This window comes from Lichenostomus cassidix, chromosome 7 (assembly GCF_008360975.1).
Source record: "Lichenostomus cassidix isolate B80296 chromosome 7, HeHo_3.0, whole genome shotgun sequence".
Lineage (NCBI taxonomy): Eukaryota > Metazoa > Chordata > Aves > Passeriformes > Meliphagidae > Lichenostomus > Lichenostomus cassidix.
In genome coordinates this window covers 3,298,489-3,320,090 of record NC_139488.1, presented here as the reverse complement: position 1 = coordinate 3,320,090, position 21,602 = coordinate 3,298,489, and the positions used below count along the sequence as shown (strand labels likewise).

At 41.3% G+C, this 21,602-nt stretch overlaps 1 protein-coding gene and 1 long non-coding RNA gene across 8 annotated transcripts in view; one reads left to right on the top strand and one right to left on the bottom strand.

Moving 5' to 3' along the window:
• The window catches only part of DRC11 (dynein regulatory complex subunit 11), a 97,835-nt gene that overhangs the window by 29,248 nt on the left and 46,985 nt on the right, over window positions 1-21,602 (bottom strand). For all 5 annotated transcript variants that reach the window (XM_085065810.1, XM_085065813.1, XM_085065812.1 and 2 more), the window contains 5 exons: window positions 16,487-16,571; window positions 11,552-11,668; window positions 7,754-7,829; window positions 2,649-2,755; window positions 2,342-2,440 (listed from right to left, as the gene is read on the bottom strand). In XM_085065810.1, coding sequence (XP_084921936.1) covers window positions 2,342-2,440; window positions 2,649-2,755; window positions 7,754-7,829; window positions 11,552-11,668; window positions 16,487-16,571 — 484 coding nt within the window. The remainder of the gene's footprint in view (window positions 1-2,341; window positions 2,441-2,648; window positions 2,756-7,753; window positions 7,830-11,551; window positions 11,669-16,486; window positions 16,572-21,602) is intronic.
• LOC146434331 (uncharacterized) overlaps window positions 1-21,602 on the top strand; it is a 78,992-nt gene that overhangs the window by 34,560 nt on the left and 22,830 nt on the right. The window lies entirely within an intron of this gene.

Sequence of the window (21,602 nt, the reverse complement as noted above, 5' to 3'; positions counted from 1 at the left end):
CAGCTTTTAGCAGTAAGTGGTATTTGAAGGTTTGGGAGTCAGTGATGAAGTACTTATGGAAATAAAGGAAGGGCTCTAGGTATGCCTGGAGCTGTTAAATGTTGGGTTTTTTTTTAAATCTAAGACCTGAGATGTCTGGAACACTGACTGGAAGGGAGAAATTTCCCTTTAGAGCCCAATTCCAAAATGTCTTTGCATTCTCCACGAAAAGGAACTTTCAAACTCAGATTGGTTCCCATGGGTCAGGCAGATTTTTTGCTTTTAATATGGACTAGATAGAAATTTCCTGACTTGTGAACAACTCATCCTAAGGTGTGCTTGGAAAGGCAGAGAACACCCACCCCTGGTAGAACTATTCCCTGACAAACCAGGAAAGCCCTAGTGGTGTCTCCCTGCAAAGAAAGCAGAAAAATCCCTCCTTGAATAGAGGGAATGGCTAAATGCGGCATCAGGAATTTGGGATGACAAAATTCAGCCCATAAAAGCTCTCTTAAAGAAATGACCCTTTCAGTGCCCATTGCCCACTGCCAGAGTGCAGGAAAAGGTCTGATTTCTCTGAAGAATGTTGGATTCTCTTGAGAATGCAGAATATCTCTACTTTTTTTTGGCAGGGGGATGTTTCACTGGATTGTACTCCAGACATGCTCCTGGCTACAATGAGAACCTGAAACAACCACCTGTTATTTCATGCTGTATAGCTGAGGGGGAGACATATGGTAAATAGGATGTGGCTTGAAAAAGTAGAGATTTTTTTTTTGCTGAATAATAGATTAATGAGCTATTTCCAAAATGTTCCAGCTCATATTATTCTTATTATCCAGACCAGATTATCTTAAAGCAGATCTGCAGTCTGTGTGCACAGGTATGCATTGGTTTGGTTTATGACTGAGATATTTATGCAAATACTAATTGGAAAAAACCTTTGCCAAAACTGAATGGACATTTTAAATAGTTTTGCTCAGGGAAGATTTGTTTTGACTAACACTGCATCTTTCCTTCCATTCCCCACTCCTCAAATAGAAATGTTTTGGTTTGGGTGGGGGTTTTTTTTAGATGAAATCTTTAAAGAATTTTTATTATCTAATTAGTACTTCTTTCCCCGCCTCATTCTCTCAGGCTGCTGGCACAACTTGGGAAAATAAAAGTTCAATAATCTCCCTCCACCCTAAGCTATTCCAACACTACATTAAAGGAAAAAAACCCCAACCCAGCCCCTAACATAAAGCTCTGTAATTCCAGTGTGACATTTTGCAGCAGGGCACTGACCAGCTTATCTAAATGTGTCTGCCCAGGAAAACTTGGGGAAGATTGTTGCAATATTTTGGCTGTGTATCTTAAGCCCCCCCTATTTTTGAAACAGCTTTAGGAATAGAATTGGGATCAGCTTTCAGAGCTGCCCCAGTCTTTTCTTATTAGATTGTCCCTGCATGTTTGTCAGGTGAAAGAGCATTTTGAAAGATAATTTGAGTAGAAGTAGAGCATCAGCAAGTATTTGCATGCTAAAAGGTATTATAGAAATGAAATACAGCATGAGATTAGGGTTGGCTATTTGCCCTGAGGGTTTTAAGTGGATCTGCTGATTGAGTGGTGGGGTGTAAGCTTTGAGTTATTTTGCTCTGACATGATCTCTAATTTAAATGCTTGGCTAAGGAATTCAGGGAACCACAAGCTATGGAATTCTTCATATGATAATGCTGTAAAACTAGATGTCAACATGACATGTGCTGTGTTTTGGGGAGTTCAACCTGGTTTTTATGCCTAAATAAACTTGGCTTAATTGCAAATTCCCAAACCCTTCAATAGGATGTAGGAACATAATGAATACCTGGCTGTGTGTGATCTATGTGGTGTTACAGACAAATGAAAGGTTACATCAAAACATTCAAAGGGATTTTTTTTGGTGTACAATCTTGAAACATAATAACCAGCCCTTTTTTAGGAGGCAAACAGCCAACAGCTGGAAAACTCACTGGCCTCTAGATCCCTGTTTTCCTTGGAAAAACTATTAATCTGAACTCGTCACCTTAAAGAGAGGGATTGCTTCCATTCTGCTGTTTGACTGCATGAAAGGACTTCAAGAGGGTGAAAAGCTGATATATCTTGCAATGATTTATCTCTGGAATAGTTCAACTTGTCCTAAGCAATATTTAGAAAAGTTAAAGGGAGTTAAGGGAGAAGGCCCTGAAAATGGCCACAGGTGAAGAGGTTTTCAAATGTTTCTGACTTGAGATTCAGTAGATGTTTAGGGTTGATATTTGCACCTGAGGTTTGCACTGCCCACCACTGTACCTGGGCAGGGAATTGAGGCTGCCCCTCAATTCCCCCACCTTGCTGCTCTTACCTCTTCAGCTTTCCCAGCTTTGCTAGCTTTCCCAAGACCTGTCTCTCCATCCACAGCCTGTTTGATTTTCAACAGCTGCTCTTGCATCACTTCATCGACCTGCTCGAGACAAACACAGAGGAATCTGTCTCAGTTTTCTGTTCTGCCACCTCACCCCAGGCAATTGTTCAGCTGAACAAGTGGTAAAGCAAAGAACAGGCAGTAGGGACTCTGGAAGGAGGGAAGGTCTGTGCTAGGGCCAGTTCTTACTGCAAAATATACACAGGTAATGCACATGATTAGTGTCCTGTTCCTATTGTAACCACACCTGCACTCTGATCTCTTCCTCCACTCCTTCCCGTTCCCCTTCTTTGATCAGCTCCGGGTCGTGATCCTGGAGAAAATCCGATTTGTTATCTCTGTTCTCCCAAAAGACTGTGATCCAAAAGAAAGAAAAAAAAGGGGGAAAAGTTACAGAAGCCATTGGTTTCTCCACCTGCTTCTGGAGGCAAAAGAAAGGGTAGTTGTAGGCAGGTTTGATTGCATTCTGAGCTGTATGAAAGGAGCAGGCTCTGGGGACCCTTACCAAGTTCAGAGCCCTGGTGTGTTAGGATCTGTAAATCTGGAGGTTAAGGGATTTCTTTTTCTGCCTTGGGCTGCAAAATGGCTTCAGATTTGAGGAGGATAATGGGCTAGTGAGGCTGTCATTTGGGGGTTGGAAAGCTGAATGCCCGGAGTGTTGTCAATCTGGACCCTATCGTGCCCAGTGTTGGCATTATTTTATTCCATTTAACAGCACATTGCTTTGGGGAATTTGAAGCAGAATCTGAAAGGCAGTTAAGCCCAAAAGAGACAAAACTCACCTGATCCAGCACCTCTCTTTTGAAATGCTGTGCAAAGGAGATGTAATAAGGAGACCTAACACCCAGCCACAGCAAATTTGTGTAACTGGTGATGAAAAAAAGCTATTTATGATAAAGTACCTAATGATCCTGAGGTGCAGCTCATTATTTTTGTTGAGACAAACTGCAATTTGCTCTTTAGAAAGAAAACTAAATGAAGTCTGACGAGCTCGGTGCAGATCTGAGTTCTCTGCTATTAGCAAAGTGCCTTTTTTAAATGGAAACACCTCTTTTTTTCCTGCACTTCTTGAGCTAATTTGAAGGAAGACAATTCATATCTTGTATTTCAAGCCCTGATTGTATCTTCCTAAATGACAGCTAATCTCCAGCAGTACGTGCTAATTCAATTTCCAGATGATTTGAAATGACAGTTTTCCACTTTAGGACACTGACTCCTCTTCAAATCTGTTTTGTGTAAGATATTCTCCCTGCCTGATGAAGGCACCATACAAATTCAGAAAGGTTTGAACACCCAAGTTTTAGTTAATCCAAGACTGGCTGCTCTTTCCATCCCCTACAAATTTTCAGGGCCCAATTCCACGCAGAGGATTTGTAGTTTTACACAGAGGAAATAGTTCTTGCAGGTGAGTAATCTTCATTTCACCACTGAAAATGGTGGGGATGGAGGAGGACAGGGGGTATTTTGGTCATGAAAGAAACTGCAGTACAGACATTTAATTTCTTTAAATTATTTGTGGGTCATGAGAGGGCATGACAGATGTCACGTAATATTTCAGGAGAAGAATTTGATTTGCCCGGGTTATGAGGTAGCTCCTCCAGCCTGGAATTCCAGCCTTGGGGAAAAGGGACATTACATAGGAGGTATGTGAATTTTTAAACACTCTCCTGACTGGGTCAACAGGTTGCAAGTGCTCTGTTTTCACAGGAGTACAAGGCTTTAGATATTTATTTTTCATAAGGGGATCAAGTTTTTTTTTAAATTCTGTTTTTTTATAATAGTTTGTTGTCATTTTGTAGATTGATTAGTGGTTAATACCCACTGCAGGCTAACCAGAGAGAGTCCCCCAGCCTCTGCTATTACCTGGCAATGAGTTATCTGAGTGTTATATTAACCACTGGGTTAGAGGTGCCTAATTTTAGTAGAGAGATCAATAACTCATAGGTGTTAGATGCTCTGTTATTCTTTTATAGATCAACAAAATGTTTCAAAGTTAATTTTAAAGGGGGGTCAGGAGGCTAAGGATGTTATGTTTTCACTGGCTGGTCAGCAGGGTCTGGTATTTTGTTACAGGCAGGGTCAGCCAGCTCCAGGAGCTATTTCTGTGCCTGTGTGTATGCAGTGAAATTTATGTCACCTTTTCTAAAATAGTGTCTGCTTATTTTGGGATTATTTTATATGCAGAACTCGCTCAGGGCTCCAAACGCAGCCCAGACCACTCCTAAATCAGCATCCCAGCTCTGCAGGCCAGTAGGGAACTCCAACATCCCTGAATTTCAGAGAACAGCTTGTGACTGAAATGGCAATATATTTATTTGAACCATGAAGGTCTTCTTGAAATGGTCACTTTGAACCTCCTGGCAAAGGGATTTGAATCTTTTGAAGGCTGGTTAAAAATACAGAATATCACCACACCTTAAAGGAATATTTGGACACACCATGGAGTATTTGGGTTGAACTCAAATATCCTCTGTGACACTGAGCAAGTCATAAATATCAACTGGCCATCTGTAGAATGGGGAAAATAGCACATTGCTGCCTCACACTGCAAAAATACAGCCCAGGAAGAGCTCAGCTTTATATTTGCCCCACATAAACTCAGGCTGCTCCAGTGTGAAAGGAGATGTCACACAAAGGTGGCTGTTTCCAACAACATCATTTCAAATAAGTGTTTTAGAGCTTGGCAAATGCAGTTTAGCGATGAGAAAAACTGCCAGATAGAGTTCTAGGAGGATAAAACCCTTCATGAATTCCAGTGAAATTTAGGCAGCAGCTCTAGCTTGGTAGAGGAGTTCACAGAGTGAAAAGTTTGTAACTGAAATGCACAGATTTTTGTCAAAACCGAGCTATAATTAAAAAAAAAATTAAGTTAGCTGGAAATAAAGCATCAGTTTCAGGGAATGGGAACACTTTCTTAAAATTCATTGGTGGGGGTGTGACAAAATGAAGGTGTTTGTTGTTTGCTCAGCTATCATTTAGGTAAACTTTAGACACAATTAGGACAGGCTTTGAATTACTCTTGATAAAAACATTTCTTAATCAATCTCTGTTAGTCCAGTCATGTTTTAAAGATTTCTGCACCAATAAATCTGAACTTCTGTGCAAATGCTGATAGCAACTGACCTATTTCTACATAAGAATGTTAAAAAAAGTTCTCAGTGTAGAAAGACCAAACTCAAACCTATTTTTTCCTGCATAATTCTGCTACTGAGATGAAAGCAGCCTAAAATTAAAAATACAAGAGGCTGCTTGCACTGTTCTGGTCAGATGATGTTGTAGATTTGATTCTGATGACCAAAGAATCCACGGTTAGATTAAAAAGAAATAAGTTTGGACAACCTGCAGGTAATATTGTATTAGTGCCCTACAATAAAAAGCCCCAAGGACTTGTGAACAAGGCAGGGGATTGTGCTGCAAGGAGGAATTAGCAGCTGTTTACTAAAAATAAGTGTGGTGTCAAATAGACCTGCTTCACCAGGAGAAAGGGAGGAAAAAAAGAACCTCACCTGAAGTTTAACTGCACAGCTAGAGACCCTTCCTGTGCCTAAGACAGAAGTGCAGGTATTCTTTGAAGCCTGCAAGAGAGCTTTTCCACTCAGAGGGTTTCTGGTTGTGCTCTGTGCAGAAAAGGCTCCTTCTTGTGTGCCTTCAGAGGTGGGGAGTAGCTCTGGCAGGATGGGCTGGAGATGTGTGGGTGTTTAACTGGGAAATGGGAATTTTATTTAATTCCATGAAATGGGAAATGGGAAAGAGGTAGTCTGTGAAAAAACCCCAAAAAGCTCTGTAGCTCTGTAGCAAAAAGCAGGGCTCAAAGCAGGTTTTGTGCTGGGAATGCAGTGCTGGTGTTCAGATATAGTTTGGGTGACAAATCCTCCATCCCCTCCAAACCCCCCTGGCTTGTTACACGAGCTCCTTGTGAGATTTGGGAGTCTCCATTGCTATCAAAGGAACCTACTGAGCCCCGTGGTGTTCTCATTCCTCACCCTGCTATCCACTGCTGTGGTGAGGTTACAGCCAAGCATGTCTCCTCCAAGGCAAACCCTTCCTGCCTTCCTGTTGCTGCTCCTTCCCTGCCCTGAGTGGGAACCCCACTTTTGCTGGGGCTGGTTTTGAATTCCAGGTGCCATTTCATCCTTGGCCAGCTAGGGAAAGAAGCATGGATGGATCTGATCCTTATCTAAAGCTCCTGCTGACTTCAGCGGGGTTCTGACGTGGTATTTCAGAGTGGATGGCATGAAAAGCTCCTTTTTCAGCCAGAAAGCTGCTCTATGATTTATAATGTGTAAGAAAATCCTAATTGTTACAAGTCAGAGGTCAGGCCAAACTACTGATGCACATTTAGCAAGTTGTTCACTTCTCTCTCTCCAGCCAGCTCCAATCAGGCAGAAAACTTGACGCCAGTAATTTGTCAGCAGGAGGGAATAATGGAGACTTTTCATATGAGGAATTTTAGCAAGGCACCAACTCTGCAGAGTGCAGGGCAGGAAAGATATTTTTCCACATTGGATCAGAACAGAAGCTGCAGAGATACAGCAAAAATCACCCCATTTGCACTTCAGACAAGGGCAAGGCTTCCAGGTGATTGCTGATTCACTTGTGAATCAAGGTGAGCACTGAAGACAAGTGTTTAAGAGATAAACAGGAATATCAAGAGCAGAGGAGAGATGTGGAAAAGAACAAAATGCCCCTTCATGATTTTTATGAAGAAATCCCTGCTTTTGGGTGCTTTCTCCAAGTGAAGAACCAGCCAGTCCCCTTGCTGAAAGTCTGGGTTATGTTTTAGTTTCACACAATTTTTATGAAGCAAATATATTTATAGCTTTGTGGCTCTGCTTGAAAAGATGCTCCTCCTATTCAAACATATAATCAAAAATAATTTGAGTGGCTGTGGATGGTGTGAAGGAATCCATGGACTCTTTCCATGAGTTCTCACTCATGGAGGAGACAGGACAGGCAGAGCTACAGGAGTATGAAAACATTAATGCTGAAATTTGATCCTACAGTAAGGTGCTTGTGAATTATTAGCTATTCTGATGTCTTTTTTGTTGCCCTCAGAAAATCCAAAAATGCCTTTTTTAATATGTATTGAAGCACTTTGCTTCTAGTTTGTTCACTTTCACTCTCAGAAATGTCCCTTCCTGCATGATTAGCTCAGTGGTCTTGACAGATTCCTAGGAAGAACTGAGGTACTGAGAGACTCCCTTCTAAATACCATTTTTAAAATCTAACATCCTCACTTTTATAATGTTCCATAGTTTGGTCAGCTGCCCACTTGACCTTATAGGAATGACATTCAGATGAAGCTGATCTGGGAGAACATTGCAGCTGGAATAGTTATCTTTTCCTACTGACCTTTGTACTGACTGCTTCCTTCCTCCAGCATCGAAAGGAAATTACTTGGACCCATTTTCCAGCTGGTATCCACTATCTAGATTGGGGGGAAAAGTGAAAAGAAGAATTATTGACAGCATTGTTTCACAGATATAGAATTCCATAATTCTATTATTCCATATTTCTATTTCCAATAGAAATATGGAATAATATTTCCATATTTCTGTTGGAAAAGAGTTGAAAGATCTATTTCTCCCCCATGCCATGGGCAGGGACACCTTCCACTAACCCAGACTGCCCCATGAGAGAAGAGGTGTCATTTTATCAACTGAAGTCACAAAATTAAATAAGAATTAAACTTCAGCTTGTTTAAAAATGTAATTTAGGTAGGAGAGTTGCAATATTTAAATGGAGTTACTTTGCTGGGATTTTTCAGTTCCTTTTCCTGTCATTGCCATGCTTCTGAAACAGTTTAATTTCATTTAACCAGTATTTCTAAGGGAAAAACTTCCCAGAAAATCATCCAAGTTTCTTCATATTGTATCAGTCTCATATTGTATAAGTCATATTGTATAAGTCTCAAAATGTTAACAAGGTAATAGTTGCTGAAGGGAGATTAGATCACTGTTTGGGGAGGAGGTGAATGTGGATTTACACAAGACAGCACGAGGTGAATCAGGATTTTGCTAAATATCCTGCAAACCACTTGTTATCAGCAAGATATAAAGTGCAGTTCCTGGGCTAATTAAAACTAAACACTTCCTTAAATAAGCCCTGTAATTAGGGGCATATCTGCTACCTGCAGGTGCAGTTGCAGCCCTGTTCTCTTATTAAATATGTGTTTTTAATGGAAGTAGTATTACTGTAATTACAGTTTGGGCCCAGAAGGACAGGAAAAAATGAAATCCATTTATCACTTCTACCCTATAGATGCATTTGAAAGAGACACAGGAGGTTCTTGACTGAAGATCAAGAAGTGTTTTGGTAAAGTATAAGGAAAAGTTTAAGGATTTGAGCTCCAATCCCCAGTGACTCAAATGTATTCCCAGTTTTATAGAGTGTGGCACTTTGAGATTCATCCTTGGATCATTTACAGTAGGCAGAATCCTTCTTTTACCATTTTTCCATGGTCTTTTATAGAAAATGATTAAACCATGATGTTCTGGGAGGAAATGTGTCAACTATTAAAAAACCCAACCAAAAAATTCCCCCCAAACCAGCCTAAAAATACCTTATTCATTTTTAGCCTCTTAATAGCACAGGACACATCAACATTTTATTGTTATAAATAAGCCAATGAATCATTTTAGTTATTTACTTCAGTGATTTTATACACTGATGTAAATAATATCATTGTGTCAATTTAATTGATTTTAATCAAACCCACTGTCTCATGTCTAAAGGACACTTGCAGGATGCTGTTCTGTTTTCCCTCTTGCCTCAATTAACAGACTAAGAGTCAATATAACACAAAGAACTTTTCCTCTGAAGCCAGTTCATGTATTTTTTGATTTTCAGTTGATTGAATCCATGCTTGTTCTATCTAGAATGTGTTAAGGCACCTCAAATCAAAAATATGTGTTTGAATTTAAGCAGAAACATGGAAATTAGAGTAAATCTGAGGCTTTCCAAGGTCTATCCCACACCAGGTGATTCCCCTTCAACAGAGGGAAAATGGCATTGACTCCACTGGGCACATTTCCCATGGATATTTTCCTCAGGACAAGAATGTGTCCCACTGTTAGACATTTTTGGGGTGAAATTCAGGGATGCACAGCCTTGCTCACATCCAGCAGGTTACTGGGTGAGGCAGTGCAGGCTGCCTCTGCTTTTGGAAAGAGGGATTATGTGGGGATGAAGTCGTGGGTCGTTTTTTCCTTAGGTGCCTAATGGGAAATCAAATCAGCACCTTGCAGAGAAGAGAAAGTGCAGTTACTTTGATATCAAATACTCTTTGTAAAGATTGCTATCAGGCTTGTGAGAAATACTTAAATTTCCTTCTGGGATCAAACTTTTGTTTTCTTTAAGAGCTGAAGTTGGGAGCAGAGCTTTTTTCTGCCTGCATCCCTATGACTTATAGCCTATACTTATTTTAATAAGAGTCCTGCTGTTAGAACTTTTCCAAATACTTCTCAACTGGTCTAAGATACTATTTTTTTCCCCTGTCAGTGCTATAACCTTGGAGAGAATGTTCCCTTTGTTCTTTCTCAATGAACCATAGAGAACCTGATATAATGGCTCAGAATTTTACTTGACAGGACTTGTGATGGCTGAGGAGATGGGAATGACATGAAGTTATAAAACCCCAGAGCTCTGTGCTGTTATTTCACCCCATTTCAAAACAGCCTTGCAGAGGCTGGGAGGGGATGGAGATACATTTTTGCTGTTGTTGGTTCTTAGCTTCAGAAATGTGCAAAAGCAAGAAGGAATCAAGCTTTACCCTGTGAAAGTCAGGTTTTTGAGCAGATGGGTGAGGTGCCACCCAGTTTCAGCAGCTTCACCAGAGCTGTGACAGTGTCTCCCAACAAGCTGAAGACATGTGTGACCAGAACTTACAAACATCTCCTGTTTGCACAGGAGCAGCCACTACCCTTCCTAGTTAGCAAAGCTGTTAATCAGGCTTAAGGAGCTTGGAAAATATTTGTGTATTTTCTCCTTGAGCCTGCTGTGTATTTTCATTTACAAAGGGGAAAAAAACCCACCCCAAATCCCCAAATAGTGTTTTCAAGATGCTCATTTGCAAGTTACCATTTAGGTATCTACCTTCCAATTAAATTGACTGATGCTTCCTAAATTCATGTAATTTAGGTTCCTGGCTAGATGTTCTGAGAGCTTTGGCCAGATTAATGGATGTTGTCCAAGAAAAGCATCTTTTTTTTTTTATATATGTTTGTTCTAGGGTTAGGCCTTCAAATTAATTTGTGTAAAACTTGCAGTGAAGAGCAAGCTTTGCCCTAGAAAACTCACCCTTCTCCTCCACATACTTAGTGAGAGATTAATGACCCTTATTAAAAAATATATATTGTTTCAGCTTTTGTTTATACTGTAGAGTAAATGAGAAACAAAAGCTGCTGCTTCAGCAAAAGCCTACAATTTTTGTTGTAGAGCTTGCTTTTGAAGATGCCCTTTGGTCAGTGCACTGTTTCACAGGTGTTTTGCTCTGGGAAGTTGCTCCTGAAATAATTTGGAATCTTCTGTGAAAGCAGCCCTTTATCTCAAGGATTTCAGGGGGTATATTGTACATTCAGTGATGTCTACTGTCATTGGAAGTAGACATATTTCATATTTCAAACCCTGAGAATGTGGGCTGAAAATGCATGCCTTATTTACAGGTTTATGAAATGCTGGCTAATGTGGTTTAAAAATTAGTTTGAAATCCACACAAGCTCTGAGGTGGATATCTGAGTGAGGCTAAGGCTCTTAATTTCTAATTCTGCAAGGGGTGGCAGTAATTCACTTCTCTGTACCCACATGAGAAGTGGGAATGCTTGGTTACCACTTTGTTAACTGTCTGAATGTTCTGACAACAATCTCAAAGCCCTAAAGTGTATTTTTGCCCTCATTTATGTGCCTGACAGCTCTGCACCTATATCAGCTCTTCCCACTGGACTCAGTCATGGTCATTTCTAAAATGTGAGAGGTTAAAAGTTCCCCAGCATCATCAAGGACACAGAAAGGCTGAGAAGGACCAACCTCAGCCAGTTCTTTGTCTCCTGAACCCAAGCCTGGAGCTTTGGTGACCAATGTAATGTCATTGAACAGCCTCTGCCCACACCTGAGCTTTGCCTCTGCTTTCACAATCTGCTCTTATTGCCTTACTTGCTTTCCACCTTTTTTTGGCTCTTCTTCTTCTTCTTTCTTGACTATTTTTTTAAATTTCGTCTCTTCAGCTTTTTTTCTCTCCGCCTCCCTTTTGGCCTCCATTTCGTCAAGGACCTGAAAGACACAGGGAGGAATGTGATTGGGAAAACACAATATCCAACAATTCCAACACAATATCTGCACTCTCTGACTTCCAGACTAATACAGAGAAGGCTTTTTGTGCTGAGCATCCCACCTGCAGACTCCAGCACTGATCATCCCCATAGATCATTAGGAAAGAGCTGATTTCTTCATCCCAAACCATGAGGGCCTTTATGGAGTAAGACCAACTCCTGAAGCCATCCAGAAGCACAATATTCTCATGACACACAAAGTTCCCTCTGGACTTGGACTCAGATTATGAATTTGTCCTGGTGTTTCTGAGGCAGATTGATTTTTATAGGGATGGCTTTTGAGAGATTGCCCCGAGGGGTGTCTAATTTCAATATGTGGCTAAAGACTGAAATTGTTCTAGTGGGTGAGGGAGATTGGATAGAGATCTTGTGACAAACTCTTGACAGATACACATGGATAGCTCAGCATCTTTATCCCTGCAAGCAAGTAGCTTGATGACTGGGTACAGCTCCATCAATTCCCATAGCTTTAGTTCCTGGCCATTTATACTTTATTATCTGAAAAAAAGCAGAGGGTGAAAATTTGCTGCTTCCACCATTCTCTTCTTTCTAGGCAGCTTTCTTGTCCCTGAGAGGAATTCTAAGATCATTTACTGATGAGTCTAAATCAGAAAATCCATTGAAGTTTATTTATGAACCACTAATATTGGCAGCACCACGAACAAGCAGAAAACTAAACATTTCCAACTGTAAGAAGTGTTTCTTGTAACAATGCAAATATTTGTTTTCTCAAGTTATACCTTTGAATGTAGTGCACACTGGATGCTGGAAGGGGACAATGACAAGGGCTGTGCTTTGCAGCCAGGGCAGTTTCATTAGTGGCTCTCCCCAAGCATTTCAGTATCTTACATTTAATTAAATATGGTAATTCAAGCCCCAAGCACCGCTCAGTCACATCTTGCCGTGATAAGCAGCGATGCATTTCATTCCCTGGGATAGATTAACAGATTGACTGCAGTTCAAAATAGGTTTTTAGTGTCCCAGCAGGCCTGTTGTATCCAAAACCAACAGAGCTACTCCAAGTGTATCCTTTACTGTAGTGCTCCTAGCCAGCCAGAAATCCAACCTTGTCACCTCCACCTCTACTCTGCTCTGCCTGCAAAGGGTAACCAGAACCATTCCCAGCATCTCAGGGGTGGCTTTGGCCAGCAGGATACCTGTAAACACACAGCTGATTGACAAAAGGTTTCAATTTGCAGCAGTGCCCTTGCCTTCCACAGGCAGTGCTTTAAGTGCATCCAGACTCCAAGTGGAATGATTTGCTTTGATGTTTTCACTCAGCTGAATGATATGGAAAGGGTTAGACAGAGTTGCTGTTCTCATGAAGTTGCTGTGGTGGCACTGAGCAGCTGAAGTGTCCTTATCCTCCTGCCTAGTTTTGCTGCAGCTTCTCCAGCTCTGCTCCCAGCTCTCCGAGTGCAGAGAGCTGGGGAGAGCTCTACCTAACCTTGAGTGGCTTCCCCTCTTTTATACACAACCCTTCTCCAGCTGCAAGGAGATTCCTGAACAATCTGACAGAAGAGGAGGAAAGAAAGGGAATGGCAAGCAAAACTTGGTTTAAGATAGTAGGCAATTCACCCACATTTTAGTACAGTTCTTTTTTTGCCCTGGAGAAAATTTCAAACTGGAAAGAGCAGCAGATGTCTTCCTAAATTGTTTTAGACTCCTCTTTTCTTTGCTAGGTTGCCTGTTTTTGAAATGATGCAGAAAGCAGGTAGCAAACTCTTAATCCTGAGGAAGACACTGAGTTTCAGTAGGAGCAGATGACTTTTAGCCTCTCTGTATTTTTTCCTAGTCTTTCCTAGGACACTATTGTGCCAGTGATGACTCTTCCCCATATTTTTCAGAGGCTGAAAAGACATTTTCCTTTAAACTGATACCCTATAAAAGCCGAATTGACTTCTATTGATGATACATCAGTTCAACCATGTTTCCAAAATCTTGCAGTGCAAATCTCCATTTTTTTGGAGGTGGGTGGGTGGAAGATCTGGGTATTAAATGAGAGTGTAGCCTATGAATGAAAATGTCTGATGCTGCTTTATATGAGGCAAATATAAGAAAACTTTCAGCTGCCAGCAGGACTCACTGATGTTCTGCTGTCCTGAGCCACAGGAAGTTTGGTGTTGGCTCAGATAAATACTCAAGGTAAATGTTCTTCTTCAGAAATAAACCCTTCCCTTATTCCTTGAAAAAAGACCTTCCTTGAACTTCCTGCCTTTTAGAGCTGTGGGTATAAAGAAAAGCAGGGATAGAGTGAGTTTGGGAATGCTGCATCTCCAGCTGTGGCTCTAACACCAGTTTGAACACAAACACTTCACAGGGGCACAGCCCAGTGTTGCTGGAGGGAAATGTTTCTTTCTTGGAATATTAACTATAGAAAAGTTATTTTGCCAGCTAGGAAGTGTTTCTTCTTTATGTAGGGTTTTTGGTGTGGCTTTTTAGGGGAGGTGGCTGGCTGTCTACAGGTGAATATTTTCATTTGTTGTGTAATTTAATAGAGGCTAAATACAGTTTTCCTCCTCCTGCATGGTTAACTTGAAAGAATCAAAGTACTTTAAAGCTTTGAGTCTTTCCCTGACACTTTTTTTTTTTTTTGGAATGTTATTTAATATTGGAAATGAGGGGGAGCTGGGAGAGGGGGAAGTGCCTGCTAAATGGCAACTCTCTTGGCTTATTTTCATGGTGATGAGACTTAATGAACTACAGGAAAAGATCGTAATTTTGTTGGCAGCAGGATAAGGGCAAAGCTAAAAATTGTCACATCTGATGATTATCTGTGGAGCAAAACATAAAAAACCATTAGGGACAGAAATCTGGAACAGATGCAGGGAGATCACACTGATGTCCTGGAATGCTAAATTTCTCTTGAAGAGGAAGTAAAGTAGAAAAAAGTTACTTTTCAGTCAAGGGACAGAAAAGGGACTTATTTCCTGGCTAAAGCAGCACCAAGTACTCTGCATTGGGATGTCTTTGGCACATCTTTGGGAAAGGTATTTGTAAAATGTCACGGAAGCAGTTTGTGCAGAAGGCCAGCTGCATTACAAAGTCAAGTAAGGTCAGAGTTGTCAAAGGATCAAGAAATATAGAATGTATAATAATGCAGCAATGGTTCGTGAAGTGATTAATTTGTATTTTATTTTCCCCAAAGTGTCTTTACCGAAGTCTTATAAAATGCTCACTTTTTAAATACAGTTCAGTCTTGATTTTTCACTGAGTTTAACTTGGGAGTAACCAACCCCTGCACAGGAGCTAATATAGACAGGAGGTGAACTCCTGTCCCCCCTGGAGTCAAGGACAAAACTCCCATCAGCTTCAATGGGGCCAAGATTTCCTTTCCTATGTTGCCCAGTAGACCAGAGTGGAACAAACCCAGTGGCCTTAGGGATTTTTAATATGCAGCTGACTCAGTGGAACAAGAAGTGTTTTACTTGTCTGACATTCAGGTAAAATCATGATTGCACTGAACTTTCTCTGGCTAACTGCACTGTGGAGATCTTTTAAGGTTGTGACACACAGTCTGCTGGCTGAAAAGGGAGAAAAAAGAGGCCCCAAAATTGGTGAAAATCAGATAATTGCCAGTGAAAATTTGTTAGGAAAATAGATGAAGGGGGTTTTTTTTCCAGGAAAGACAAGCAGTGGAACAACCTCTCCAGACTTTTGGCTTCCATCTTTTCATGCAAAGAAAAAACAGATGCTCAGGAAAGGCAATAAAACAGCTGAAGGTGGGAATTGAAAGCTGGAAGAGCAGGACAGGAAGGTTAAATCCATTTCTCCAGAATGTACCTCCATACCCAGTGTTGCTCAGAATAATTCCTTGTAGTGCTTTTTTCCCTGAGTTGTGTTTTTCCTTGATGGGATCCCAGGGAGGACTAAATCCAAAATTCCCTGTGCCTGGAAGCATCCAAGGCCAGGCTGGATGGGGCTCTGCGCAACCTGGGCTAGTGGAAGGTGTCAGGGTGGTTGCAATGAGATGATTTTTAGGTTCCTTCTAACCCAAACCATTCTGTGATTCTATAAAAACCCCTCTTTTCCTATGTCAGAGCACCGGTTGCAGAAAAATCATGCAACAGTCTTGGTGTAGAGGAGCTTTAAGGACCACAGAATCCAAGTTTTGACCTCTCAGTTTCCCTAGCCCACCCCACTGGTTCACTCAGGGGCCAAACCCTGCTGCTGTGTGCAGAATTTCCTGTTTTCCCCCAACAGACTCATTATCCTGCTCGGATCATCGGGATGGGTGGAAATGGCTCCAAGTGTCACCACTGCCTTCAGCTGGCCTTAATCACTTTCCCTGCATGACACCCAGATGATCAGAGGAAGAGATTATCAGTTACTGCCATTAGCCAGAGAAATCAGGAGAGGGATTTACCAGGAAAAACAACTGAGTTCACAACGCCACATAAGATAAACTGAGATATTTCCTTCACTGGCATGTTAAATTTGCTTAATGAGCCTTGGCAGTAAATCAAGGCTGAGGCCTGCCTGGATAAGAAACTCTGCTGTTGTTCTCTACTTCTTGTCCATCACCTGAACACCTTCAGTTGTACCTAAGTGGCTGCACAGCCTGAAAGGGAACAGATTTTAGTACCTGATAATAAAAAAATTACCATGGGAAAAACCTCATCCTTTCACTTTTTACCATAAGGTTCTTGGAGAACTAGAGTTACTGTTAGGAAAAATTGCTACTTAAATAAACAGACATGTTTTGTGGCAATTCCTTCCCCAAACTCATGAATTTTTTGCATTAAAAGAAGGACAGTACCTCCTGTGGATGTTTTTCCATAAAAATCGCCTTGGAACCTCCTGTTATCTCAGGGGGATAGTCAGGAAACCTGCCCGTGATGTGCCTGTGTGAGAAACAAAAGTGGAAAAGGAATTAAAATTAATCATTTTTCATCTGGTTGATAAAGATGTTAGATAGTGGGGAAGCTTCTTATGGCAGTGGCTTTTTGTCTTGTAAATTAATTAAGGCAGTTACCAATCCATGTCTTTATCCCATGGCCCATCAAAAGCTGCAGATCCTCAGGATCCTGAGAGATGTAGATTAAAGTGTTTATACCTGGAAGTGTTCCAGACCAGGCTGAATGAGGCTTGGAGCACCCTGGGACAGTGGGAGGTGTCCCTGCCCATGGCAGAGGGTGGGACTGGATGTTTTTTGAGGTCCCTTCCAACCCAAACCATTCTGGCATTCTCTGATTTTATGTTCATAGCCCAACTCTCTGCTTTCAACATCCAGCCTTTTATTTTTAGGGAAGAGTTTTCACTTTAATCAGGTTTTAATCTGCAAGTTGCAGGCTGTATTTCCACGTGAGGATTACCACTCCTACATTTCCAATGGACTTGCACAACTGGATGCTGAAGGAAGCTGTGAAGGGGCAATGAGGGATTTTGTGGGAAGGTTTCAGGGATGGCATGGATATCACAGGGAGCTTCCAGACCTTTCAGAAAGAGATTAAAAGATACAGATAATAACTTCAGTCCAGAGGACATTTACACTGATAAGACCCTTTAACTTCTTTCCCTTTTGTTGCTTGTTGGAATATATCCTTAAGATTTTTTGTTTGCTTGGTAATGTCAGGAAGGTTTTTCTGTTCCAAAGAAAATTCTGACAGTGCAGAAAAACCCTCATGCTACTTTCAAACAGCACGGTAATGTTTCCTCTAAATGAAATTAAATTTCCCCGGAGAAGAAAAGAGCTCAGGAAGGTCAACACGATTCCTAAAAATTACTTTCATTTTTTTAAAAACAACTGGTACCTTAAGGGATTTTCCTAGGCTGCTGTTAAGCTGCAGGCTCAGTTTTAAGCTGAGATCTTTGGAACAGAGCATCTGTTCTGTTTCTGCAGCACCATGTGTAGGGTTGGGATCTCTTGCTGGTATTAATGCAGCACCAATTAGGACAGAATCAACAAACATTCATCTGGGCTTGGGAGCTCTGGCTTGTTCAACAATTACAAGTTCTCTGTGCAAACAGATGCAAATCCTTGGATACTGCATTCCCAGAAACCAGCCTGCATCAACAAAGGGCTGTCAGTGTGCTTTTTAAAAATCCATTAAGAATAGGATTTTGGCCTCCAAACCCTGCATAATCTATTATTTAATGTTAGCTCGTGTTCCATTTTTTACAGACAGACAGAAAATAGCTCAGTTTTAGGTTAAATGCAGCCTTAAATGCTGCTACCTGTCTGGTTTACAGTAAGAAATTTCTCAAAATCTGTCATTGAGGATGTTGCTACTTCAGTGCCAGCTGGGAGGAAGGAAAGGCAAATGTACACTGGGTGAAGAATCAGCTGGGAGCCCACTGAACATGATATCTGGGCCGGCTTCAAGTATTTATTAATGTCACATTCGATATTTGTACTCACTTTTTCACTTTTAAATCATTTACAGCTCTTGGAGATGGCAGGGGGTTGGAATTAGATTATTTTTAAGGTCCCTTCCAACCCAAAGCATTCTGTGATGTTTACCTTTGGGTATTTATTATGAGTATATCTGAGTGCTGTAGAAATTCTACTATATTCTGAAATTGGGAAGGGAGTTCTAGTGTATAATCTGTATTTTCTGTGGGATTTTTCTCCTCTCAGCTGGTGCAGTTGTTTGGGGTGATGTGGCTCCTCTCACCTTTTCTTGTAGCAGCTACAGCAGGTGCTTATGGTCAAAAACTGAGGTAAGGAGAAGACAATGCCTATCTTTTCATGGAAGGAGGGTCAGACATTCACAAAACTGTCAGGGATAACTGGGATTTTTGGTTGAGGGCAATGCAGGATGTGATTTTCTGTGGTCATCAGTGACCTGAGAGCAGACAGTACCACATATTTTGATGTTCTAATTCTTCCAGGGCATCTGCTTTTATCTTGAGCATATCCATTGCTGTCTGATGATCTGGGAGCATTGCTCTTAAATCTTATTTCCCTACCCACCCTCTTGTGGGTTTTTCTCTTTCTCTTCTAGGTTGAAATGACCACACCTTCAATCTTGTAATGCCTGGGAATTCACATGCATGACCTCAATAGGCAAATTCCTCCCTTTATGAAACCCTCCGAGTTCAGAGGTTAAACCAGGGACTCATTTGGCCTGTAAATCTGCCCAGAAAAATGCAGCCATTCATCTTCCTGGTCAAAAGTCCACTTTAAACGTAATGAATCTCAATTTTCATTCCCCCTTCACTTTCTGGCAGTGTTCTACTCAGAGCCATCACAATGGGTTGTCTCATACATTTGTCTTAAGATGCTGATTTGGATTCAACTGGACCTGAATTCTTTGGTTTGCAGTTGGAAACATCAGGATAAAATGAGCAGCCAGAGAAGCTGTGGCTGCTCAATCCCCAGATGTGTCCCAGGCCAGGTTGGATGTGGCTTGGAGCAACCTGGGATAGTGGAAGGTGTGGGGTGGGACTAAATAATTTTCAAAGTCCCATCTAACCCAAACAACTCTATAATGTAAAATTTCTATATTTTTGTGCCATCAGATAAGCTACACATCATCTCTAGCTCAAGAGGGTCCCACCAGGCATGTCCCATGAGCAGCTCTTGAACTGGGAGGAGGTCCCACACATTATGGAGTGATTTTGAGCTTGCTTCACAGTTATATTTGTTCAAATAATCTTTTACCGCTTTCCCCTTTTGAAACTTCCTAGAAACACTGAAGTATAGATGACTAGAGGCAATAATAGTGTAAGAAAATGAGTCCAGATGATGCAAGAAGTTGCTCCCAACTGGAGCCCCAGCAGGCTGCTCTGTTTTGCTGGAAGTGTGGAGGGGAGCTTTGTTCTAGGAATCCTTGCTGGTTCCACTGTTGATGGGGAGAGGAGAACGTAAAAAGCTTAAGCTCTTGATAACAGGAGCATTTAGAGTGTGTAATATATTTGAAAGACATGGTACATGTCAGAAACACCTAGATCCAAATCAGAGCTCTGTGAATCTGGTCCTTATTACTGTCTCAGCATTTGCAGAGGGAAAAATATCCAACTGTACTTTTCCAGCGTCTCGTAAAAATGTGTAAATGCCAGAACTGGAAGAAGCAACTCTTATTTTCAGTGTGATTGCTTCAGTGGGAGTGCTGACAATGTGTTAAGGACTGCAAGCAAAAGCAGAAGCAAATTGTCCTGGATTTCTTATGGAGGATGCAGTTCTAGTAAAACCAACTGCCTGAAGGAACAAAAGAAGTTTATAAAATCAAGCTTGGTGGGACTGGACTCAGTAGCTGAACAGAAGTAAATAAGGTGAGATGGAAGGAAAGGGCTGGGAAAAAACCTCCTCCTTGTGAGACAAACCCCAGCAGCAGCCTAGGGAGGCCCTGACAGCCTCAGCACCCCAAAACCTGCAGGCAGGGAGCTGAGGATGGGTCCTGTGGGTGACCTGCTAATTGTTGTGTGTTCCCAGGCACTGAACAGCAACCTGTGTTTGGGAGCTGTGCTTGCACTGCTGCAAATAAAAATGAGGAGTGCTGCAGTTCCCAGCAGGCAGAAAGATCCTTCTTTGGGTCAGAGCCACTGCTTGAACACAACTGCTGAAGGTTGCTGTGCTGAGGAGGATGCTGTTGAAAAAGGGATCTTTAGAAATTGTGGTGTGTGAGAAATCCATTACTTTTCTGGAAAGCAGTGAAATGCTGTCAACGGAAGCAGAGCATGGGTTTGGAAAACAGCTTTAGAGAAAATCCACCTAATTGGGATGAATGGGGATACTAAATCTGAATCAAAGCAGTTCAAGTGGAAGAGTAAGGGGATGAACAAGGATGGAGGGGTGAAAAGATACGATCTTGCACTCCCAGCTGAAAAAGAAAAGGATGGGATGAGGTTTTTGTGCTGTTTCTCAAATTACATTATGTTCTCTGGTTCACTGTTACTGCTCCAAACCTATTCCTCTTATAATAACTCAGACCTGTCAAGTGTAATTGAAAAAGAATGATCTTTTATGGTCTGCAGTGCAAATCCTTTTGTCTCTGATCTGTAGCAAAGAATTCTGGCTCTTCTGGGCTCAATATTTGTAACGGCACAAACCCCACATAAATGTCCAAGTTTTAACTAGGTTCAAATGGTTCTCTAATGTCTCCAAATCACCACCAGATTGGGACAAGTCGGTGTGATTGGCAGGCTCTGCTCAGCTCTGAATGCTGTGGCATCTCCATTCTCACCTGTAAAATAAATTCTTTGTCTGGGAGATGACCCTACATTGTGTTTGTCTCATCTGCTGCTTCCTCCCCTGCTCGTTTCAGGAGCTTCAATTTTTTCTTTTTTTTAAGTGTTTTCTCTCTATTCCACATTGCTCAGAGATGGTTATAGTTAGGGCTAAATATGGCTTTTGATTTATGAGAACACACCATTGATTTAAACATTTTGTCTGGTAATAGACTCAACAAGTTCCTACCTACTCTGTTCTCTGGCGTGGTTTTACATGTGTTATTCTTTCTTTTTGGCTATGGCTTCTCTAGCTAATTGCATAAAAGGCCTTGTCAGGAAAAATAAATTGTTCTTTGGAGGAACAAGAGTGTTTAACTCTTCTCAGGGGAAGAAAGGATGTGGGCTGTGTGCAGAAGAGGAGGCATGAATGATGGTGTATGCTCTGAGTGGAGGGACAGAGGAGGGTTCTGTGCAGAAAAGGGACACAAACAAAGAGGGGGAACTCTTTAAAGAAATAAAACGCTCATTAGTTTTGTAGTTCTTGCCTATTTCTGTAATCCCACCTGGTGTGGATTCTCTCAGACTGCTTAAACAGCAGTGCTGGTTTATTTTAGGTGTCTTTGCTGTGGTGGTTTTTTTTCCCCTTTTGTGTGTGTGCTTTCTTTAGCTCTTTGAAAATCACTTCCAGAAAAAATAACCTGGGCAAATACAGAATTACTTATAAAGCAAGATTGATTTCCATGGGCTGCTTATCATCTTTA